We start from the raw sequence: 20,710 nt of genomic DNA on the forward strand, positions 1-20,710 counted from the left end.
GCAGCGCAAAATACGTAGACAACTTTGGAATTTTCTCAAGTTCCTTCTCGGCATCTTTTGCTGCCTTTCGTTTACTAGCTCCGCTCTTATACGTTCTCTTAGACATCACAAAGCACGCTTCTGCGTTGGAAACGATAAAAAACTAAACAACTAAATTAATAACATATATCCGCTGACTGCCATTATGAACGCAAATACACATTCTTTGAATGGGTCCAACTAAAATTTGAAACTGACTGACAGACAACTGATGTAGCCAATAGCATTATGATGTCTCATAATGACTTCACGGTTTTGTCAGTAAAACTGACATGGATTGTGCAATAGTGTCAATAAATGTCACTTACCTAGTTATACCTGACATTTTTTTTGCCACTTTTAGGGGCCCCCTTCCTTGCGGGGCCCCCTCTGGTCGGAGGGTACGGAGGGCGCTCGCTACGCCTCTGGATGGAGCTTCATGTTAATATTGAGAGATAATGAGAAATATATGGATAATGTTGTTCAACTTATTGAATAGCAATTGCACTTCATCCATCTCTGCCTATTTTTCAAGTGCATTTCTGTTAAGCTTGATAACCATTTTTGTTAGAGAGCTTCCTTTGTAACTTACATCCAATACTATGTGCACTGAATAGTATGTGTACACAGTGCAGGTTATGAGGGAAAGTGGGGAGCAGAAAAAGAGGGACATAGGTGGAACTTGTGACTTTTTCGTTGACTTATAGACTTTAAGGCTGGAAGGGACTATCATGATCATCTAGTCCAGGGGTAGGCAACCTATGGCCCGGGTGCTGAAGGCAGCACACAAGCTGATTTTTAGTGGCACTCACACTGGCCAGGTTCTGGCCACCGGTCCTAGGGGCTCTTCATTTTAGTTTAATTTTAAATGAAGCTTCTTAAACATTTTTAAAGCCTTATTTACTTTACATACAGCAATAGTTTAGTTATATATTATAGACTTACAGAAAGAGACCTTCTAAAAATGTTAAAATGTATTACTGGCACGTGAAACCTTAAATTAGTGAATAAATGAAGACTCAGCACACCACTTCTGAAAGGTTGCCGACCCCTGATCTAGTCTGACCTCCTGCTCATCACAGGCCACCAAACCTCACCCACCCACTATGTGTAATAGATCCATAACCTTTGGCTGAGTTACTGATGTCCTCAAATCATTATTTAAAGACTTCAGTTACAGATAATCCACCATTTAACACTAGTTTAAACCTGCAAGTGACCCAGCCCATGCTGCAGAGTAAGGCAAAAAACCCCAGGATCTCTACCAGTCTGATCCAGGGGAAGCTTCCTTCCTGACCCCAACTATGACAGTCAGTTGGACCTTGAGCATTTTGGCAAGACCCACCGACCAGACACCCGGGAAAGAATTCTCTGTCATACTCAAAACCCTCCTCATCTAGTATCCCATCATCGGCTGTTGGGGGATATTTGTTACTTGCATTTGCAGATCAGCTACATGCCATTGTAGGCAGTCTCATCATACCATCCCCTCCATAAACTTATCAAGCTCAGTCTTGAAGTGAGTTAGCTTTTTTACCCCACTGCTCCCCTTGGAAGGCTGTTCATACATGAAGTTACCCTCAGTCTCTTTCTCAGCCTTCCCAATTTGCCTCTAGACATGTTGCTCATGTGCAGATGCAGAGCACATGTGCATGGTGAAAGGTTACTATCCGTGGCAAATTTTCTTCTTTCAGTCTCTAGAAAGTTAAATGATTTATCCTTGTTGCTCTGCTACATTTTACATGGACAGAAACCAAGCTGTCTTACACCAGTGGAAGCCATGTATAGTACAAGTAGGGGAGCCAGATTTTACATCTGTAATAGAAATAGAGGTTCACATCATGAATATGAAGATTTAGCACAGAGAGAGGCGTTTCTGTGTTGATGGTTATAACATAACTATCACTTTATTTGATTATTCTTTTGGGTGGATGTGGCTATTTGTACAAGCCTGTTAATATTGTTAAGACTCCTTCCCCTTTTGCCCCTTACTCTCAGTAAATGCTTTTCTTATTGAATTGCTTTTAAATATTGTTTAGGGCTCTTTTGTTGGTATAGTCTTACAGTTCAGTTCATGCTGTGCTAGATTTATTTTTTAAGAGCCAGACATGATTGAGCTGTGCAATATGTGTCCCACACCATAACCTATGAAAAACATGATGCCCTGCACTTATGTCAGATTCAATGGTCAAAACATTGGGCATGCTTCTAATGAAGTTTTACTGGGAATTGTTTAATAATGTACATTACAAAACATGTGTTTTCTTTAAATATATATAAGCTGAACATGAGGCCTTTTTTCTCCTCATGCAAATACTTGATTGTGCTAAAGAGGTGCTAATAATGGAGTTCGCTACAGTGGGAAGAAAAGGTTGTGCTCCCCTACTCCCTTGTTCTTCTACCTCACCCCCAAGTAGGTTACTGTCATTTATATCTGCTCATGCTAAGCTGAACTGAAACTTTGGACTGATTGAAACTTCTGGCTGTTTTGTTTTAAGATTCTAATTATTCAGACTGAGTACAAAGATTACAGAAGTGAATTGCTAAGGAGGTTGTGGCTACTACATTTGAGACCATTTTTTTTCCAAGTTCCAAAGGTTTTTGTTCACATTTTTCTTCTCCTTTGGACAATCAATCTCTATTCTCCTGTAAAACACTTTAAATTTTTTTATACACACAGTATTCTGGAAAGGCCAAGAGTCTACGAGTTTAATATTTTAACATATTAGAAATGTGGATTAAAAATGAGTGTACCCATTACATTTTCAGACAGAAATATAATCTGATATCTAAACTGGGCTACTGGTATAACAATTATACATGGTCCAAATGGTAAGTCCTTTTATCAACAGCAATTTGAAAAGAAATACACTGTTGACACAATGTCAATGTTTACCTCTTCAGCCATGGCTAATTTTTTTTACTATCCACTTACATAAAATGAAAGGTATAAGAGACAAATTATCTTTTCATTTACAAATGCTGAGTCATTCCATTTGTTCTCTCTTTAGTGACTGTGGGTGACACATCTATCTGAAACTAAAAATCAAATAACTATCTCAGCTGAGTTGTTTGTCAATGACTTCTTGTTTCACTGAGGTTTTCAGACTATACTTCTTTAAAGACTGTCCTGTTCTTTATTGAAATTCATTTGCTTTTTATTTTCAACCCTCTCCATCCAGCTATAGGATTTTTTTTTAAAGTTGATTTTCATTCTAATTAAACCAAAAATCTGAGTCTCCATTGTGATTGGCTGCAAGTGGCCTATAAGAACACAGTCAAATCCATATAAATGGATAATTGACTCCCCTCCAGCAAAAAAGCTTATAAAATGCTGTGTGCTCTGAGAAGTCTTCAAAGAGATTCTTCTATGAAAGAAAAAAAATATGCTTGTTCTGTGTATAGTATACTTCATATACATTAAGATCACATGCACCAATGGCTCCAGAGAAGCTCTGTGTGCAGAATATGCTTATTAACAATAGTGTGCATGCTGCATTATAGATTAAACATAACTATTAAGCATAGCTATAACAGTGCTTTTAGCTTTGTTATTTGCACACATACCCTAGTAGCTCAGAAAAAGCCATTGCAATATGTTCTGTGAAGGTGTAACAGTACAGTACAATTGATGCAAAACATGTAGTAAATATGCTTATTAAGCATGTGCAATATAATTTTATAAAATATATCTCCTTTTATTCTATTTTGAATTCCATTTTTGTCAGTGCAATGGCCAAGTTTATGTTTTGTAACTCTATACTCTGAGATTTTGTACACCAAGGTTTTGCCATGTTTTTTGTTTGTTTGTTTGTTTGTTTTTTGTTTTTTACATATTACAAACATTTTTAAAATACTTCCTGATAATACTAAGAAGCAGATTGCAATGCATCTGTCCTGAGTATAGGTAATATATATATGTATTTGTCTTTTTGTGTCTTCAGTGACACAGTACTCCAGAAATACGATGCTAATAATAAAAAAAAAATCTAAGCACATGGTATCCATAGAGGCATAATGCTAGTACATTCGCAGCTCCATAGTAGTCTTCTCATCAATACATCCAACATGTTCCCCTCAGGGAAATGGCCTTTGCTTGAGGTCTTCAGATTTCAGGATTTCTTAGTGCTGAAAATATAACAACATTATTTGTGGTATGTTTGATTTTTTCTAATATCTGCCCAAGGTAGAAATAATCCAATATGTGAATCCCTCTTGTTTATCAACAAACCGGAAGTAAAGACAGGTAGTGATCCTAATCTAGAACTGCATAACACTGCTTGCCTTCCTGTTCGCACTAAATAGTCCCCTGTTCTGTTCTTTTGCATTATATGAGACATGTTGGAAATTCATAACTCCTTTCTTCCCTTCTTGGGTGATAAACCATATCACAATCCACTCCTTTGCAGTGCAAAGTGGTAAATTTGACTCCTAGAGAAGATAACTCATTGTAGCCACCTAATCTTTTGTTTTTCTTTTTATAACTAATCACTCTTTTCTTATTATCTTTGTTTTTTTAACTGATCATTGTTTTGTTTTGAATTGTTTCACACCTTTTCCACTGCGATGATTTAAGTGTTGTTTTGGTGTTTCTAAGAAGTTTTGAAATGTGTGTCTGTATTGTAAGTTTCCCGAGGGTTCTGATGTTTATAAAAAGAAAACACCTTAGACTGCTTTTGCGATGATAATAGAAGTGTTGCAACTGATTCTTCTCTGTTTTGTGTAGTATACGAATAAAGTAATTTTGAGTTTCAAGGCTTTTGTTGGCATAGGTGTAGTTAAAGGATACATTGTATCCATTATGCTTTCCTTTGTACTAAAGTATTAAATAAAAAGAGTTCTTGGTGAAACAATCTACAAAACACTTTAAATATAGTATCATATATCAATATACTAAGTAAATTACAGCTGCAGTGTAATAATGAGATCATCTCTCCCATCCCCTTCCCAGTGCGGGATTGCCTTTAAAGCTGGGTAATCTAGAGAATATTAGGTGAATAATTCCTCCCCGAATTTGAAATGTGTTGAATAATTCCAATATTGTGGGGTCCCTCTATGTCCGTCCCCCACACCAGTTGAGCGTTACATTGGTGAGGTGTGTCTTATTTTAGAAGTCCCATTGGATGTGTCTTCCACCAGTTTCAGGTTTAAAGTCCACAGAATACTAAAGATAGGAATCTGTAGATTAATGTTACTGCTGAGAACTCATTTAGCCCTGCAAAATATTGGATGATCATGTACCTGTGGTGAGCCATCAAAAGCTTTCCTCTTGGTATCTCACTATGGCTTCTATTCAACAGAAGCACTTAAGCACAGGGTTAAGTGCTTTTGCTGAATTGGGGCCTAGATTCCTATACGTTGACTTGTTCTCCTTATGGTGTCTGAGATATCTTTGAAACATTGTGACATATAACAGATTTCCTCCTGTGCCTTTGTGATATAGTTTGTAAAAGTGGAAAAGTGGGATATAAATTCACTAAACTGCATAGATTTGACCGGATACATTGTCAAACTGAATTTGTTATATGGCACCATTTCTATTTTTGGTATGAGCACTTTACAAATGAATGTGTTAAATGCTGATAGTGTGAAGGTAAATGGAGCAGCCAGTTTGTATTCTGCAGCTACTTTCATATCTCATGTCACTGGGTGCTCTATGAAGGATTTACTGAAAATTAGATCATTCACATTACAAACGTTTGTGCATATATACAGTAGTAACTGTCAAATATCACTAATTCTTTTTTAAACTTTTTGTCCCTGTGCAGATATATATAAAATATCATCCTAAATGACAAAATCCAATCCCTATATGTCTAATCCAATAGAATGGTTGGAAAACATCTCAAACCATAGAAGCTTTTATTTGTTTTGCTTCACTTTAACCAAGAATATGGCCAGATTGATTGAACTGAAATTTTGCAATATCCCCCCACCCCAGTCTGGGACAACCCCCATCACATCCTTAACCTGAAGTGATTTTTTAATAGCAGGGCTCTAAATCCTTCCAAAACAAATAGTTATAGAGGAAACTCTGATGGACCTTCAGCTGTAGTCACATAATCAAAAGCTGCTATATTACAGACGGTTAGAACCTGGGCTTTACAGGCAGAAATCAAGCTTTCAATAGAAATGCTTGACTATGGCCAGCAAAGGAGAGCAATTTTAAAGTCTTCAGGGGAGCTTTCTGTGTGGACATTTTGATATTTAGGTTACTAAATTCAGAGTTGAATTTTTGGATGCACAATCAACAATACCCTCCAGGAGAAGGTCATTTAATAGGTTTTGCTGTGAAGTACTTGATTTCTAAAACCTTCCTCAATTTAATCTGCCTAGCAGCCTTTCCAGCACATCTGTTTAGCTCTCCAAGTCCTTATATTAGCATCCTGAGAAATATTTGATAAAATTGTGTATCTTCATAAATTTGAACAGTGTACTGTGCATTGTTGGATCTATGAGATTATAGATGGGTCTGGCAGCACCACACATTAATGTTGTCTGTCACTTCCAATTATCATTAGCATTGTCATGCATCTGACAAAATGGGTATTCACCCACAAAAGTTTATGCTCCAATACATCTATTAGTCTATAAGGTGCCACAGGACTCTTTGTTGCTTTTTACAGATCCAGATTAACATGGCTACCCCTCTGATACTTGACTTCCAATTATAAGACCCTATTTTCAATTGCTTATAATTTTGCCTAACTATCACCATTCAGGCTGAAATTTTCCATGCCAGACGTCTGCCTCAGATCTTTTTTCGGGGAGGAATGGGGAATTCTCAGCTAAAAGAGTTCAGCCATTTCTGAGAACGAAGCAAGAGAAAATATGTTGTGCTCATGCTGATTTTTGGTGGCCTGTTCTTTGAATAGCTGTAGCACCTCATGCTTTGAAGCAGCGACGTGAAAACTATGAGGACGGGGGTGGTCTTTGTGTCAGGGATATGCCTTTTTCCATCTCTGTGCAAATCTGCCCAAATAGGACTAAGTTATAATTCTTTGAAATATCACTGTTTACACATGCTCAATAGAGACTTCTTAGATTTTAGCAGCTAAATTCCCTGAAGATTCAATCCACATTGGGCATACTACAGCCTGGGACCAAGCAGGGCTTTTCTTGAAATTGTAGCTTTGAGCTACTGCAGGGCATGATGAGTCTCTTGAGTCAGAGACCTAAATTGACTACAGGGAGTAGGTCTCTCCTCTGCTGTCAATGGCGCCCTACTGGGCCCAGGCTGTAGAGGAAGCTGACCAATTTGAATGCAGAGGGAACAAGACTTGCAGATGAGAAGCAGAGTAGATTTGCATAGGAAGTCTGGGGAGAGGGAAAGGGAAACTAGGACTAGGAGTTGAGGTGGGGAGGGAGAGTGGGACTGGCTGAGCAAGGAGATTGGGACTCAGCGCTGAGGAGGGAAATGACCAGTGGGGACTGGGAACCAGTAGTTGGAGAGGAAACTCAGATAAAATAAGAAGCCGGGAGGGGGATGGAGTTGATGGGGAGGAGCCTCGGACTGGCTGGGCAATTAAACTGTGACTTAGAGCTAGTGATGTGGCAGTAAAGTAATGAAGAAGGAGGAAAGATATATCAGAAGAGAAACTATGGTGCATGAGGGAAGTAGTGGTGTTACTTGTGCTAAGAGATGAGGACAAGGAGCTGAGGTGGGGGAAACACTGTAACTAGAGGAGAAGCCCAAGGGCAGAGATGGGGTTTGGTAGCCAGTGAGGATAGGGAACGTGGACAAGGAGTTCAGAATGTGGACAACTGGAGTTCAGGATGCTGAAAGACCGATTGAAGTGGTAGAGAGAGTGGGAGAACTGGGATTGGGTGGGGAAAGAGACAAGGAATGAGAGGAAGGTCAGGGAACTGTGAAAAGCTGGACAAAGAGACTGGGAGTTGACGGAGAGGGCCTTAAGGACAGGGGAGTCCAGAGGAGTGAGATGAGGCTGTGCTAAGCAAGGAGACTGGGACAGGGATAAGAAAACTGAGGAATGGAGACTGGGACTTGGATGGGGAAAAGCCAAGACTCGGACAAGGACAGTTTGGAGTATAAAAGATAGGATGTGATTATGTCATTAAAGACTGTAGCATAATGCATATGCACAAGGAGGTGCAAATTCAGGTTGATGAGGCAGCCTTAATTGTGTCATTTTTTAACTTGAGACTGCTTAACTTTGCAACTGTAATCATACTGTTTTGCATGTAGTAGATTATAATTTGATGCCATTCACCTGAGAGTTAGCATAGGTTACTGGACTGAGCATGGGGTTGGAACTCCTGAGGTCTAACCCCATTTATTCTGCTGAATTAGCATGTGGCCTTAGATAAATCACAGTTTATACGTATGGGGAAAATAATGTCTGTTAGTTAATAGGTGCAATCCTGACCCTATTGAAGCCATTAGTCTTTTTGCCATGGACTTCGGTGGGGCCAGGATTTCACTAAATGTGTCTATAGGACATTCAAAATGTGCTATGTAAATGCAGAGTAGTAGTATTCTGAAAACTGCCATACTTCATTTTTTAATTAATTGTTTGATCCTGCTTATTTCTGATTAGCTTTGCAAGATTGTTTGATTTTTCCCTTCAAATTGTTTCTTATACACTACATTAAATGCATTTTCAAAAATGTCAAGATTGCTGCCCCAAAGTGCATTTCTGTCATTGCCATCATTCTCCCACTATCCTTGTACCTTTGCTGTCTGAGTCTTTCAGAGCAAAGGATTTTACTTTGAGAAGTTTGTCAGATTTTGATCTTTTTTCACATATTGGCTTCCATAATCCTTACAAAGTTCAAATCAGATTAAAGCACTAGTGATGTTATACTGTGATTGCAGGGCACCACGCTTCGCCAACTGTGGTGTGTTTTGATTTTTTTCTATGTCCTCCCTCGTTATTCTAGCCTTCTTTGGGGACTTTTCTTAACCTACTTCAGTTTTTTTTACCCTCATCTGTGATCTTGATGTGTTTATGGTTAAACACAAATTCATGCTGTATTTTCACTGATACTCCATGCTGTATAATGTGAATTGATTGAAAAGAAATAGCTTTTGCATAGCAGATGTGATGTTAATTTGATTACTTTGGGAATTTTGATTGATACTCCCACTTTCAATTCCTTTCCAACCAGACTTTCATCTCATTTGTGTTCTTTCATCCTTAATAAGACTGTGCCTTCATCACTAAGGTGTCCATAAAGTTAGTTTGTTTTTTAACTTGCCGGCATTGAAAGCAATGCATTGTCTTAGAGGTCTTCGTTCATATATAGGTGAACAGTCACAATGTAGAACTTTTTTTTTATTTTTGCAATTCAAATGATAAATCTATTAAAATGCTATGTCCTCAGACTGGTTATCATTTTACTTCATAGGAGAAGCCTACATGAGACTGAGCAAGTTGCCTGAAGCAGAACACTGGTATATGGAGTCGTTGCGATCCAAGACTGACCACATCCCAGCACATCTCACATACGGGAAACTTCTGGCTCTAACGGTGAGTTAATCCACCATTTCTGAGAGTAAATACTAGAGCTCCCAAAAGAAGTGAGGTAGAGGGATAACCTGGCCTTGTGACATTCTTGGTCTGGAAATTGATTATGATGCTATTAATAAATACTTTGTATTTCAATAGTATCTTCCAACTCAGGAACTAAATATACTGTAAAACGTCATCTATATATTTTTTTAACCTCTTGCCCGTTAACGAAATGCAGCCACCTCTGAGGAGGAACACAGCAGCTGTAGTATAGCTCACAGTAACCATATACAAGTTTCTAACAGGAAATGAAGAATACTATATCCGTCTGAAAGATACGTGCATTAAGAATAAGAGTTTGTCTACAGAGTGGGATAATGCATTGTACGAGAGTGTGATCTTTATAATGTACTAATGTGTTGCACATTAATTGGTCTGTATTGACCCTGCTGGGGTGCACTAAAAGTTCCCTGGTGCGAACTAATGTAATCTGTTTCAAATTGTATCATAGTGCAGTTCCGTGAGGTCAAAGCCATAAGTTACTTTATTATAGTTGATTTAGATGGTGAATGTCCTTATTTTAATATTAAAATATCTTTGTTTGCATGCCACCTTTCATCGAAGGATCCTAAAGCATTTACAGATGGCAGTTGGTCCGTGCAATAATGTGATACATTAAAACATTATCTTTATTTTACAAAGGAAACTGAGGTATTCCTCATTGGTGAAGTGTCTTGCCGAGTCATACAGCACATCAGTAGCAGAGCTGGGACTGTAACCCAGAACACCCAATTACTTGTTTTATACTCAGCCTGCACACTTCCATCTTTTAATGGTAGCTGTTCCATGATGATTTTCTTGGCCTCATCTTTCAAAGGAAAGGCCTTACATTGCCCTTCTCACATTCTTAGTGCAGGGCTGGCCATACCATGATTTTGCTAGACTTTTTCAACATGCTCATGTTGCCTCCTCAAATTCACTTTCAGATCTGTAAACAGTTGTGCTCATGGCTCCAGCATAAGGTGCCCAAAGATAGTCACAGAAGAGAAGGGAATTACAGTCCCTATATGGATATCTCATTGCACCAGTAGTGTGCAGCTGACTGTCCCCTGGACATTTTGAAGTTATAAAATGGATTGCCTTTTTTCTTAGTCACTAATACTTCCTCCCATTTTTGCAGCTGCCATTTTCTTCCCATTTCTTTCTGCTGTGCTGATCACCCCCTCTCTATTTTCTATTCACAATCTTCTTCTTCTCTCCCATACTCTTCTTTATCTTTCAGCCTTTCACTTCCATTGGCATATCTCCTTTGTTTCCCCAGTTGTCATGTGGGTGTGTCTTCACTGAAACACACACACACATACCCCACCACCACCACCACCATCACCAACAACCACCCACCCACCCACCTACCACCAAACAGTGTGTTCTTAACTCTGGTTAAAATAGCAGTGAAGACATGGCAATTTGGCTTTTAGCTTGGGTTAGCATCTCGCTTTCAACCTCAGACTCCTCTCTAGGCTTTAACCGAAGCTACTCACTCAAGTTAAAAGCCGAGTTGCCTTGTCTTCACTGCTATTTTAACCCGAGTCAGCTATCATGGTTCAGCTAACATGAATTAATAACGCACCTATTGATGTGGACACAGCAGCAAAATGAGAACAGACATATGCGTGGAATTTAGTGGCAGGTTGCAACTTTTATTAAATTGTAACGGAAGGGAGGACTGCTACTCACCCATCACCCATAGTCTCCTGTATTAGGCATTGAATTGGTTCCAGCGAGGTGGTTATAGGACTTATTATCATATAACCCATAACATGGGGTAGGACTTCCTCCACTTACCCCAGAATTCAGTTCTCTCTGAGTCCTAGAACCCTTCCCCCATGAGGGGAACAGAGGGTGAACTTGTGTGGGGACCTGGGCCCATGAGGACCACAGGGTCCGATTTCTGTCTGCGAGGGCCACAAGGTTTCACCCTATTACTTTAGCCCAAAGTCCATCACCAAAATCCCAGGTCTCTTACCTCTGGGGACTGTTCATTTTATTCCCTTAACCACAATGAAAACTGGATACAGGGAGCATCAGCAACTAGCTTGATCGCTCTCCCCACCCAACCATACAGCATGGTATCACAATTCCTGCCCAGTCCATTGCCTCGTATCCTGTAGCCATATATCAGCATTTCCATCGGACAAATGTACGTCTTCCTTGCTGGAATGGAGCTGAAAAAGTCTTCACCTGGCTCCTGCTCTCAGCTAAATCCTGGGAACTGGGAAGTGCTGGCAAAACAGCACCCCTCTCTCCCAGCTGGCCAGTGGGTGCCAGAGACTCCCGGGGAAGGAGCTACCTAGTGTCCCTTGGCGAGTGTCTCCATCCCTTGCCATTGGGACTGTCTCTCTTTCACAGCAGGCCCCATCAATTTCCCCCATCCATTGATGAGGATGGTGACATTGTTTGCAGTGAAGACAATACTGTGTGTTGCTCTTACTTGTTCTGCTCCTCAATCCTTTGGCTTCCCTCTGAACACCCTCATCTTCCTTTGTCTCAGCTTCACTATGGCCCCTCTTCTACACAATCTTCTAACAAAGGACTTTTGTGTACAGGAAAGAAATGTAGAAGAAATACTTTAATGCCACCATATCCTCCATCCTTTCTTCACTTTTGCTTAAAATACATGAATTGCAATGAGAAAAGTTTAGAACAGAAGGACTGAGATGAGAGAAGGAAGTGACAACAACAATTAAAGTGAATTCAACATCTATTTTCAAATGTTAGTAAAAGCTGTCAATTAAAAGGTTTAATAAAACCAGTACAGATTTGAGCTTTCAGTTTGCTATGGAATAATAGTTGAGGTCTGATCATTATCCCACTGTCTGTCAGTTTCAACCTGTGGAACTATAATTTTCCACTCTAATTCCCAATTCCAGTTAAAATTTCTCACATACTGACATACACATGCACTTTTGGGATATATCTATTTAATATTAAACTCCAAGTAGACTACATCATAACATTTCCCTGGTCACTTTCCTCTTCTGGCCCACTTCATTATTTGCACCTGAGGAGTATATTTGAAAGCTTGCATGATGAGGGGTTTTTTTTTTCTTCCTCATTCTCTTTTTTTTCTTGAAGAAATATTTTTATGAGACACAGAAGTTCTATTTTACTAGAACATGTGGTAGGGAAGGAAGGGTTTTCTCAGAATCCAGATCTCTGTTTTTTCCACCCCACACACCTCTTTCTTTATTTAATTTTACATATATTCTTAATTGCTGATTATATGGAATATATGATCTGTTATGGGATTTCTTGTCATTTCCATGAAAAAATAATCGTATAACATTTTTTAACATCTTAATTATTTCCAAATTATGAGAACTGGCTACAGGAAATTTTAGATTTGTCCTTTAGTCCTGAAATAATTTTATTATATAATTTTGGGTTTCTGAATTGATGACATGCACCTAATTTGGAGGGAGAATGGAGAAGGGTGAAAATGTCCACACAAATTTGTATTAGAATTTAACTGTTTACATTTCTTGAAGGAATTTAAACACAAGATACATATGAAGCAGACATTGCCTTCAGGTTCAGGAAAGAATATATATCATTATCAGAACTGAAAAGAATCTCTATACAACTCTGAGTATTGGACACCACATCATGATGTTAAACCATAGGCCAATGAAATGCAATACCCCTCCTTTTCCCACACACACACTCTTCCATGTTTGCCTATTTTCATCAAAAATGATTAAGATTGCCCTAAAATTATCTTTTCTTTTATTACTGCCACGTCTTCTCTGTATATATTCGTTGCTGTGCTTATGATATCAATGTGCATTAACAGAAAAATAAGACAGAAGACACAAAAGGAGCATATTTTTGTTTGTTTGTTTTTTACCCTTCCAGAATGTAATTAACATTGTGCTTCAGAACACAACACTATTTAGATGATGATGTGGTAGTGGATATGAAATGCATATATGTGGTTGTGGTTTGTTGTTGTTGTTTTTAATTATTCGAGTTTGGTCACTGACATTTCAATATTGGGTATGATTTATGACCAATAAATAGGAAAGGAGCAGAATATATTTTATTGGATTTTCTACAGTCATCAGTTTTTTCAGGAGAGCTGAATGGAGCAGGAAATTGGCAGTGGGATATGAAACCTTTGACCTCCAGGTTGATGGTTCACCCTTGGTCAGTTTTACAGCACAATGGTTGTTCCATGGCATCTGTGAAAGGAGTTTCAAGAAGAGGTATCTTCATCACAAAGGCTTCTTTCAAGACTGGCACTAACTGGCATGCTTGATCAAAGTCTCTACAGATTCTGCTGGGATTGAATGAAGATAGAAACAGGAATAATCTCTCATCTCATCCCTCCAAGCCAGGGTTAGAGTCACATTGTGATTCATTCTTAATTTGAACTTTGCTATTTAAGTCTATTGAATAGAAATGGACACTGCATAGATGACTGAAAAAAGGCAGGAAGTTATTATAGTTCCTTTGTGATTCTCTCAAATGTTAAGGAGAGACATTTTGGGGTCTCTCCTTTTATGTCACACCAGTCAGTTTGTTTAAATTCAAACTTTTTGCAACTTTTTATTTGAGCTAGAGTAAAATGAATGTTGAAACAAGCTTCTATTAAAAGTTTGACTTGGCTGTTAGCTTATTGTCCAAGGAAGAGATGGGGCAGTGAGTGGGAGGAGATGAAGAATGAAAATGATAACTGAGCTAGAAAACTTTCCTTGGCCAGGGAGCTAAAAAAAAAAAAAAATGCTCAGCCAAGCTTCTAGGTCTCAGCCGAAGGCAATTGTACAACATAAACCTAGTTGTAAAATCAAAACTGTAAAGTTCACAAATTCAATAATGTTTTATTTCCTGAATAAATTGCCCAATTTTAACCCCAGCTTTTCTGCCTCCTTAAGTCTGTTGCCAGTATTAACACCTACTAATAGCACTGAGACTTGGTTCATTTATTCCCCCAGTGCCAAACCTGGCTATTGAATCAGTGTCTTGTACCTTCTAGATTCATCTTCCTCTTGTGAACAACTGTTATGATTGTGGGGAGGACGTAACCTATGCCCAGTCTGTTAAGACTTGCCAAATTGCTGCTAATTGTTGTAGGCTGTGATTTCTCAATTGGCAGTAGGAGCAATTTATAGTTGTATAAACGTAGGAGTAAAAATCAAGTAGAGTGCTAGAGTGCTGAGTTACTAAATGCATTTATATTGTCTGGACTTGGCTCTAACATATCAAACACAACTAATGAAATATGAATGCAGAGAGCATGTTCTTAACCTATGATTTCTTTTATGATTTCCTGATACTTTTTATTTCTTCAATAATTAGTCCTATAAGACTCCTTAAAATAAAGCCACTTTACTGCTCTATCCAATATACCTGTTTAGGTGTGAAAAGTTAATAAAATCCTCCTTTCTCTTCTTGACCGCTTGGGACAATGGCCTCCGCGTCTTGTTCCTTTTCTCAGTCCACTGAAACAAGTTTCTAATTATCATAGTTGCCTTCAACGATGTAGGATATGAATCAAACTCAAATCTCAAGTGCAATAGAAATTAAAAGCTGACATCAGATCTTGCTGAAAAGAGATTTTTAAACAGAATTTGTTCCTTTTTGAGTGGTCTGCCCTGCTGAAACACAGGATGATATACCCTGATTTTACAACTGTAAAAAACAGTAAATAAGAATTCATTCTGTACTGAAAAACTTAAAATTATGGTAACTGTATGGTGAATGAATGATATAAATTCATTTAATTTGAAGTTGATTTTTGCAGCTTCAGATCTGCATGCGGCTAATATTACTCCTGTTTTGAAGGGCTGCTTGCATAGAGGGACTTTAAACCTGCATTTTACAAGCAATAAAATGAACAATGAAAAGCAGAAAGTCTGATCTAAGCTCTGTAATTTTTCTTGTGCTAATTTGCTTGGTTTTTGTATATGCTTAGTATGAGGTTATTTGGAAGCTGCTAACCCACTTCCACCTGTTTCTGCAAAAGAGCAGAAAATACCAGCTTCAGTTTAAAGCACAACATAAAATCTAATTATTTACACACATCCCCAGAAATGAATATTGTTGCAAACCTTTCTACGTTTTGATGTGTTACACACTAGTATTTTGTTTACTTATTTTGATATTACTGTTTCTTTAGAAAAAGTTTAAATTGTGCTTTTTGTTTAAGAACTCTTTGATATAGGAGTAATCATTTTTGTGTGTGGGTCTTGTGAGTGTTTATAATGCTTAGTACAGTAGGTCCCAATCTCTGATTGGGCCTTAGACACCCCTGAAATAATAATTCTATTCTGAGCCTACCCAAATAGTGCATGTGTGTGTCCGTGCATGCAATAAAATGATATGGCTTAAACCTTTTAAAAAAACAACTATTCATGAAACAGACAATTGTCTTCCTGGGAAAAATGACTCTTGGTAAAGCTTACTGTCGGAGTATCTGCAAGGATATGTCCATGGAACTCAGAAGACGCTGTCTGTGTTGTAATAAAAGCTGGACATTTAAAGTTACACTGTGTAGACCTCAAAAACATTTTACTTATTGATCTTTTCAATACATTTCATGTAAGTCTATTTATTTGTTCATATGTGACAATACATCTGAGGTCTAATTCTCATTTATACTACAGCAACTTCATTCTCTCTAAGGGTATGCCTACACTACCCGCCGGATCAGTAGGCAGTGATCGATCCAGTGGGGGGTCGATTTGTCTAGTCTAGACACGATAAATCGGCCCCCAAACGCTCTCCTGTTGACTCTTGTGCTCCAGCTCGCTGAGAAGCGCAGGCAGAGTCGACGGGGGAGCAGCAGCAGTCTACTCACCAGGGTGAAGGCATCACGGTAAGTCGATCTAAGTACGTCGACTTCAGCTATATTATTCATATTAACGTAGCTGAAGTTGCATAACTTTGATCGATCGCCCCCAGTGTAGACCAGGCCTTAGAGTGCAAAGATGCCTTCAAGTGGGAGCAATTTGTATTTTAGACAGTTTAAATACAATTTACTTCCACTTTGAGGCCCCTTTAAACTGATAGAGTAGTGTAAAGAAGCTAAAGTGTAAATGAGACTCAGATCCCTCTTTTTTTTATAGCTGGTTGTTAAATCTTTACCAACATGTGGTCATTCACTGAATATATAGATACAACCTCATATGTTTTTTGGATGCCATTATATTCACTCAATAGTTATGTTCTAAGTTGAAATTCACTCAGCACAAAACCTGTGTACCACAAAGTGCTCAATTCTGCTTCCTTTGAGGTAGATGGTAAAGCTCTCATTGGCTTATTTGGGGGAAGAGGTAGGCCAACACTGAGCTCTTGGGAAATCCTACACTAAAATTATAAGCTCCCTGTGCTGCTCTATTGTGTAAATATTTGTAATGTCTTTATACCTTTTCTGGGATATGGGAAATGCCAAGAAGAAACAGATAGTGTTCCTGTACATGCAGAAACACTGACAAAACTTGAAATGCTTGAATATTGTGCTCCAAAGGAATGGTATAATGAATTTGGATCTTCTTACCTAGTATCAACAGTCACAAATATTTGGTGACTCGTACATCAGGTAATGCTGTATGCTCATAGCTAAAAATTATGCTTACCAGTTTACATTTTTTTCAGAATTTGTATAAGAACAGCTAAATTTAGCGGTTGAAAAGTATGATTAGTAGCTCAGCTAGTAGGATAACTAGAAAGCAGCCTGTTGGCTAGTGTTTAAGTTCCTAATTTTATTTTATTTATTCATTTCTCAAAAATAGAATTTAGCCATTTGGGTCAGCAATACCTGAATGTTGTGCATTTTTTAAGCTCTCTTAAGATCTTGCATGCTAAGTTAGATAAATTGTTTGAGAAACCTGCTGGTGAAAGCAACATCTGATCTGACCTCATCAGTCAACTGGAAAACATGGGATAACAACCAAAGCACCTGAGCTCTTGCCTTACCTAGGTAATTTATTTCTTCTTCACAAGGAAAAACATAATTCTTACGAAAGGCTTTCAAATTGCAGAACTCCATTTATAAAATTTAATGGAGTCTCTTTGTCAAAAAATGACAGGCCCAGGTGCAGCCTTGAGCATGTACTGTAATTCGCTTTGCATTGTGTGAACAAAGTTTTCAAAGGGAGAAAGTGGCAGTACACATGCTAAGGAAGCATCATACATAAGCAGGGTCATTTTTGCATTAGTGTGAGTTCAGTAGGCATTCAGCCTAAAGCTGTTGCCTACTGGCGGCTGTCAATTGGCATCTGCTTATACTGGATAAGCAGTGATGTTGGATGCACTAATCTCTTTCTAGAAACCTTACTTAGGGGTCATAGACGGAACCAGATTGAAGGTTTCAATTTTATGTACCCCAAGTGATTTCTGCTCACATCAAAATGCCCACAATTTGTAATAATACAAATAGTGGTTAGTTTGCTTAAGAAACAGCCCAATAATATAAAATTAGGCAAGATGTAGTTTAGGAATTGTATGTTTCGGTGAATCTCTTTGGAGAAACATGAAGTATTGGTTTGCTTTTTACATGGCACCACATAGTGCTATTAATCTCTGTCCCTGCCTGCAGGTATATGGGATCTTGGGGAGCAATTACCACACAGCTGGGGTTCCAATTAATTTATTTATTAAAGGAAAAAAAAGGAAGGGGTGGGAATTTAATAATGAAATACGATGGGATGGGGTGTATAGGGTGTTTACAATAGACAAAGATGTGGGGGGGTTCTTCTTATTGAACAGTGTAGGGAATTCTACTAGTGGGCTACAGAAAGTGGGGTTCAGCACAATGGGATACAGCACAGTCAATAAGCAACTCTAGATACAGTGTGGAAATGCAAGGCGTACCCAAAAGAAATGCAAAATAAAATGGTAGCTTCTATATGAGTTAATAGCTAGATACACAATGTAATACAGTGGCATCAATGTAAATACAAAGTATATCAGAAAAGTGGAGGCAACCAATGAGGTGTTATAATTACAAGTAAAATGTGAGTTACAGTACAACAATACAATATCAATATAAAGGCTGGGTCAAGAAACAGGAGGGGGGGTGAGTGATTAGTGGTATGCAGACGAGCGGCTGGAAGCAGCGAGAGACTCTGAAGCCCTGCAGGGCAAGGACAACGGAGCAGTGTGATGGTGATCTTCGGTAGGGGAGGGACAGCGGAGAAGTGTAAAGAAGCGCTAGAGAGAAGTTTAAGCAACAAGCGGACACCAAAAACAAAGGTTAAAAAAAACAGCAAAGGGTTTGGGAAGTTTCACAGAGGGAGAAGCAGCAAGGAGTTGGGAAGTTCGGAGAGAGTGCAGATGCGGGGGAAAAAGCAGCAAAGGGTTAGGGAAGTTATACAGGGGGAGAAGCAGCAAGGGGTTTGGGAAGTTTCACAGGGGGAGAAGCAGCAAGGGGTTTGGGAAGTTCGGAGCGTGATGCAGACGCGGGAGGGGGGAAGCAGAAGGAGTTGGGAAGTTCGGAGGGAGTGCAGATGCGGGGGAAAAAGCAGCAAAGGGTTATAACAGGGAGACACGGAGGAGCACACAGAGGGGGAGATTGGAGCGGGGGAAAAACAGACACGGGAAAGTTCAGGGAGAGATCGGGACAGCAGGAAGGCGAATTTAAGCAGCAAAAAACCTTATCTATTTTAACCAACGACTAGGCAAAACAACAAATATCACAATTCTAAGCAAAGCTATAACAAGCAACTATACGGAGCAACAAAACAGTAAACTATAACAAGGCAGTTGAAACTTACAAGCTCTACAATCTTAACAAACTATGACTTATTAAACTAAAAAAAACAAGACCTATGGTGCACCTTATGCTATGGGGAGGTTACAGAGCGCAGAGTGGTATGTGTCCAGGACCCAGCTCCCAAGGAAGCCAAGGTATGGTGGCTACAGCGGTGGATACAGCTGAAAGCAGAGAGCCCCAAGGCAAAGCCCACAGGAGCAGAGCTTAGCAGCGGCACAAACTTATTTTTAGCGGCAAATAGCCCTGGAGTTTAAGAGAGGTTTTAAGACACAGACCAAGGTTTAGCTTGAGTCTGTGTGCTGGGGAAACAGAGCCAGCAGCTAAAATAATAAAATAAAAGTATAGGAAGTTTTACAGAGGGATTCTTACCAGTCCCCAAGGCAGCAGCAAAGGCAGAAGCAGCAGCAACATCAGAAGAGGCAAGGAGGGCTCGGTACAGTTTCAATAATCAGGAGATCTCTCAGGTAGCAATTCGTTCTTCGTGGGGGGGGGGCGTTCAAAAAACGGGGGTACGCTCAAAAATAAAACGAGAGCGGAGAAAGGACCTCCCAGAACCCCTGGCTGATCAGACCAGGCAGCAATGCAGGAACCTTTCTGAGGTGTGTTTCAAAAATGTCTGGTTTTAAAGGCAAACTTGGGCAGTTTCCCGCCAGTAATCCTGATAGGCTCCCTCTGTCACAGGGGAGGGGGCACAGGGAAAAAACTGAAGGTAAGCCCAGAGACATGCCTGGACATAGTCCTGTGCAATAGGTGACTCAAGAGCACATGAGGCCTATGACTCATGCCCAGGATCTTAAAAACACATTAGGTCTTGCAGCTCTGGACATTGCCTACCCTACTCCAAGCCCAGGCTCAACGAGGTGATAACAGGACTAACCCTTTGAACAGGGCAGTGGTCCCACTTAGCACGCAGCACAAGTGGCCATCCCTTTGAGAAGGGCAATGGCTCTTGTTAAACAACTTAAGGGGCCCTCCCTTTGAGAAGGGCAGTGGCCCTGGTAAACAACTTAACAGCCAGGGAAGGGCGGCCACAGGAGAACAGAAAACAAAATGGAGTCTGGGGACAGCTGTAAGAAACAAAATGGAATAGGGGATAGCTGTAACAGACATGACCCCCTGGCCGACCTGAACGTGGTGTGAGGGGGATGTCCCATGCAAAGACCAAAAAAAAAGGAAAAAAAAAAAGGTTTTACAAGTCATGGTCTTCGTAGTATGGAGGTGGTGGTTTGCTGCTGTCCAAGGGGATGGAGGAATTCCTCACCTGCAAAGGCAGGGCTGATACAACCTTATGAATTAGCTGCTTGACCACTGCTATCCCCAACAGAAAGGCCACAAGAACAATAGCCACAGTAATAAGCCACTGCTTGATGGACTGAGCCCAGGTTCCCAGCCCCCAGCTGTACCACTGAGCTTGCCACCAATCCCACTGCTTACGCTCTTCACG

The 20,710-nt window shown here is 39.5% G+C and overlaps 1 protein-coding gene across 2 annotated transcripts in view; it reads left to right on the plus strand.

Annotated features, from left to right (window-relative positions):
• The window catches only part of TMTC2 (transmembrane O-mannosyltransferase targeting cadherins 2), a 416,397-nt gene that overhangs the window by 293,239 nt on the left and 102,448 nt on the right, over positions 1-20,710 (plus strand). For both annotated transcript variants that reach the window (XM_050934873.1, XM_050934884.1), the window contains one exon: positions 9,388-9,509. In XM_050934873.1, coding sequence (XP_050790830.1) covers positions 9,388-9,509 — 122 coding nt within the window. The remainder of the gene's footprint in view (positions 1-9,387; positions 9,510-20,710) is intronic.

Source organism: Gopherus flavomarginatus, chromosome 1 (assembly GCF_025201925.1).
Source record: "Gopherus flavomarginatus isolate rGopFla2 chromosome 1, rGopFla2.mat.asm, whole genome shotgun sequence".
Taxonomy (NCBI): Eukaryota; Metazoa; Chordata; order Testudines; family Testudinidae; genus Gopherus; species Gopherus flavomarginatus.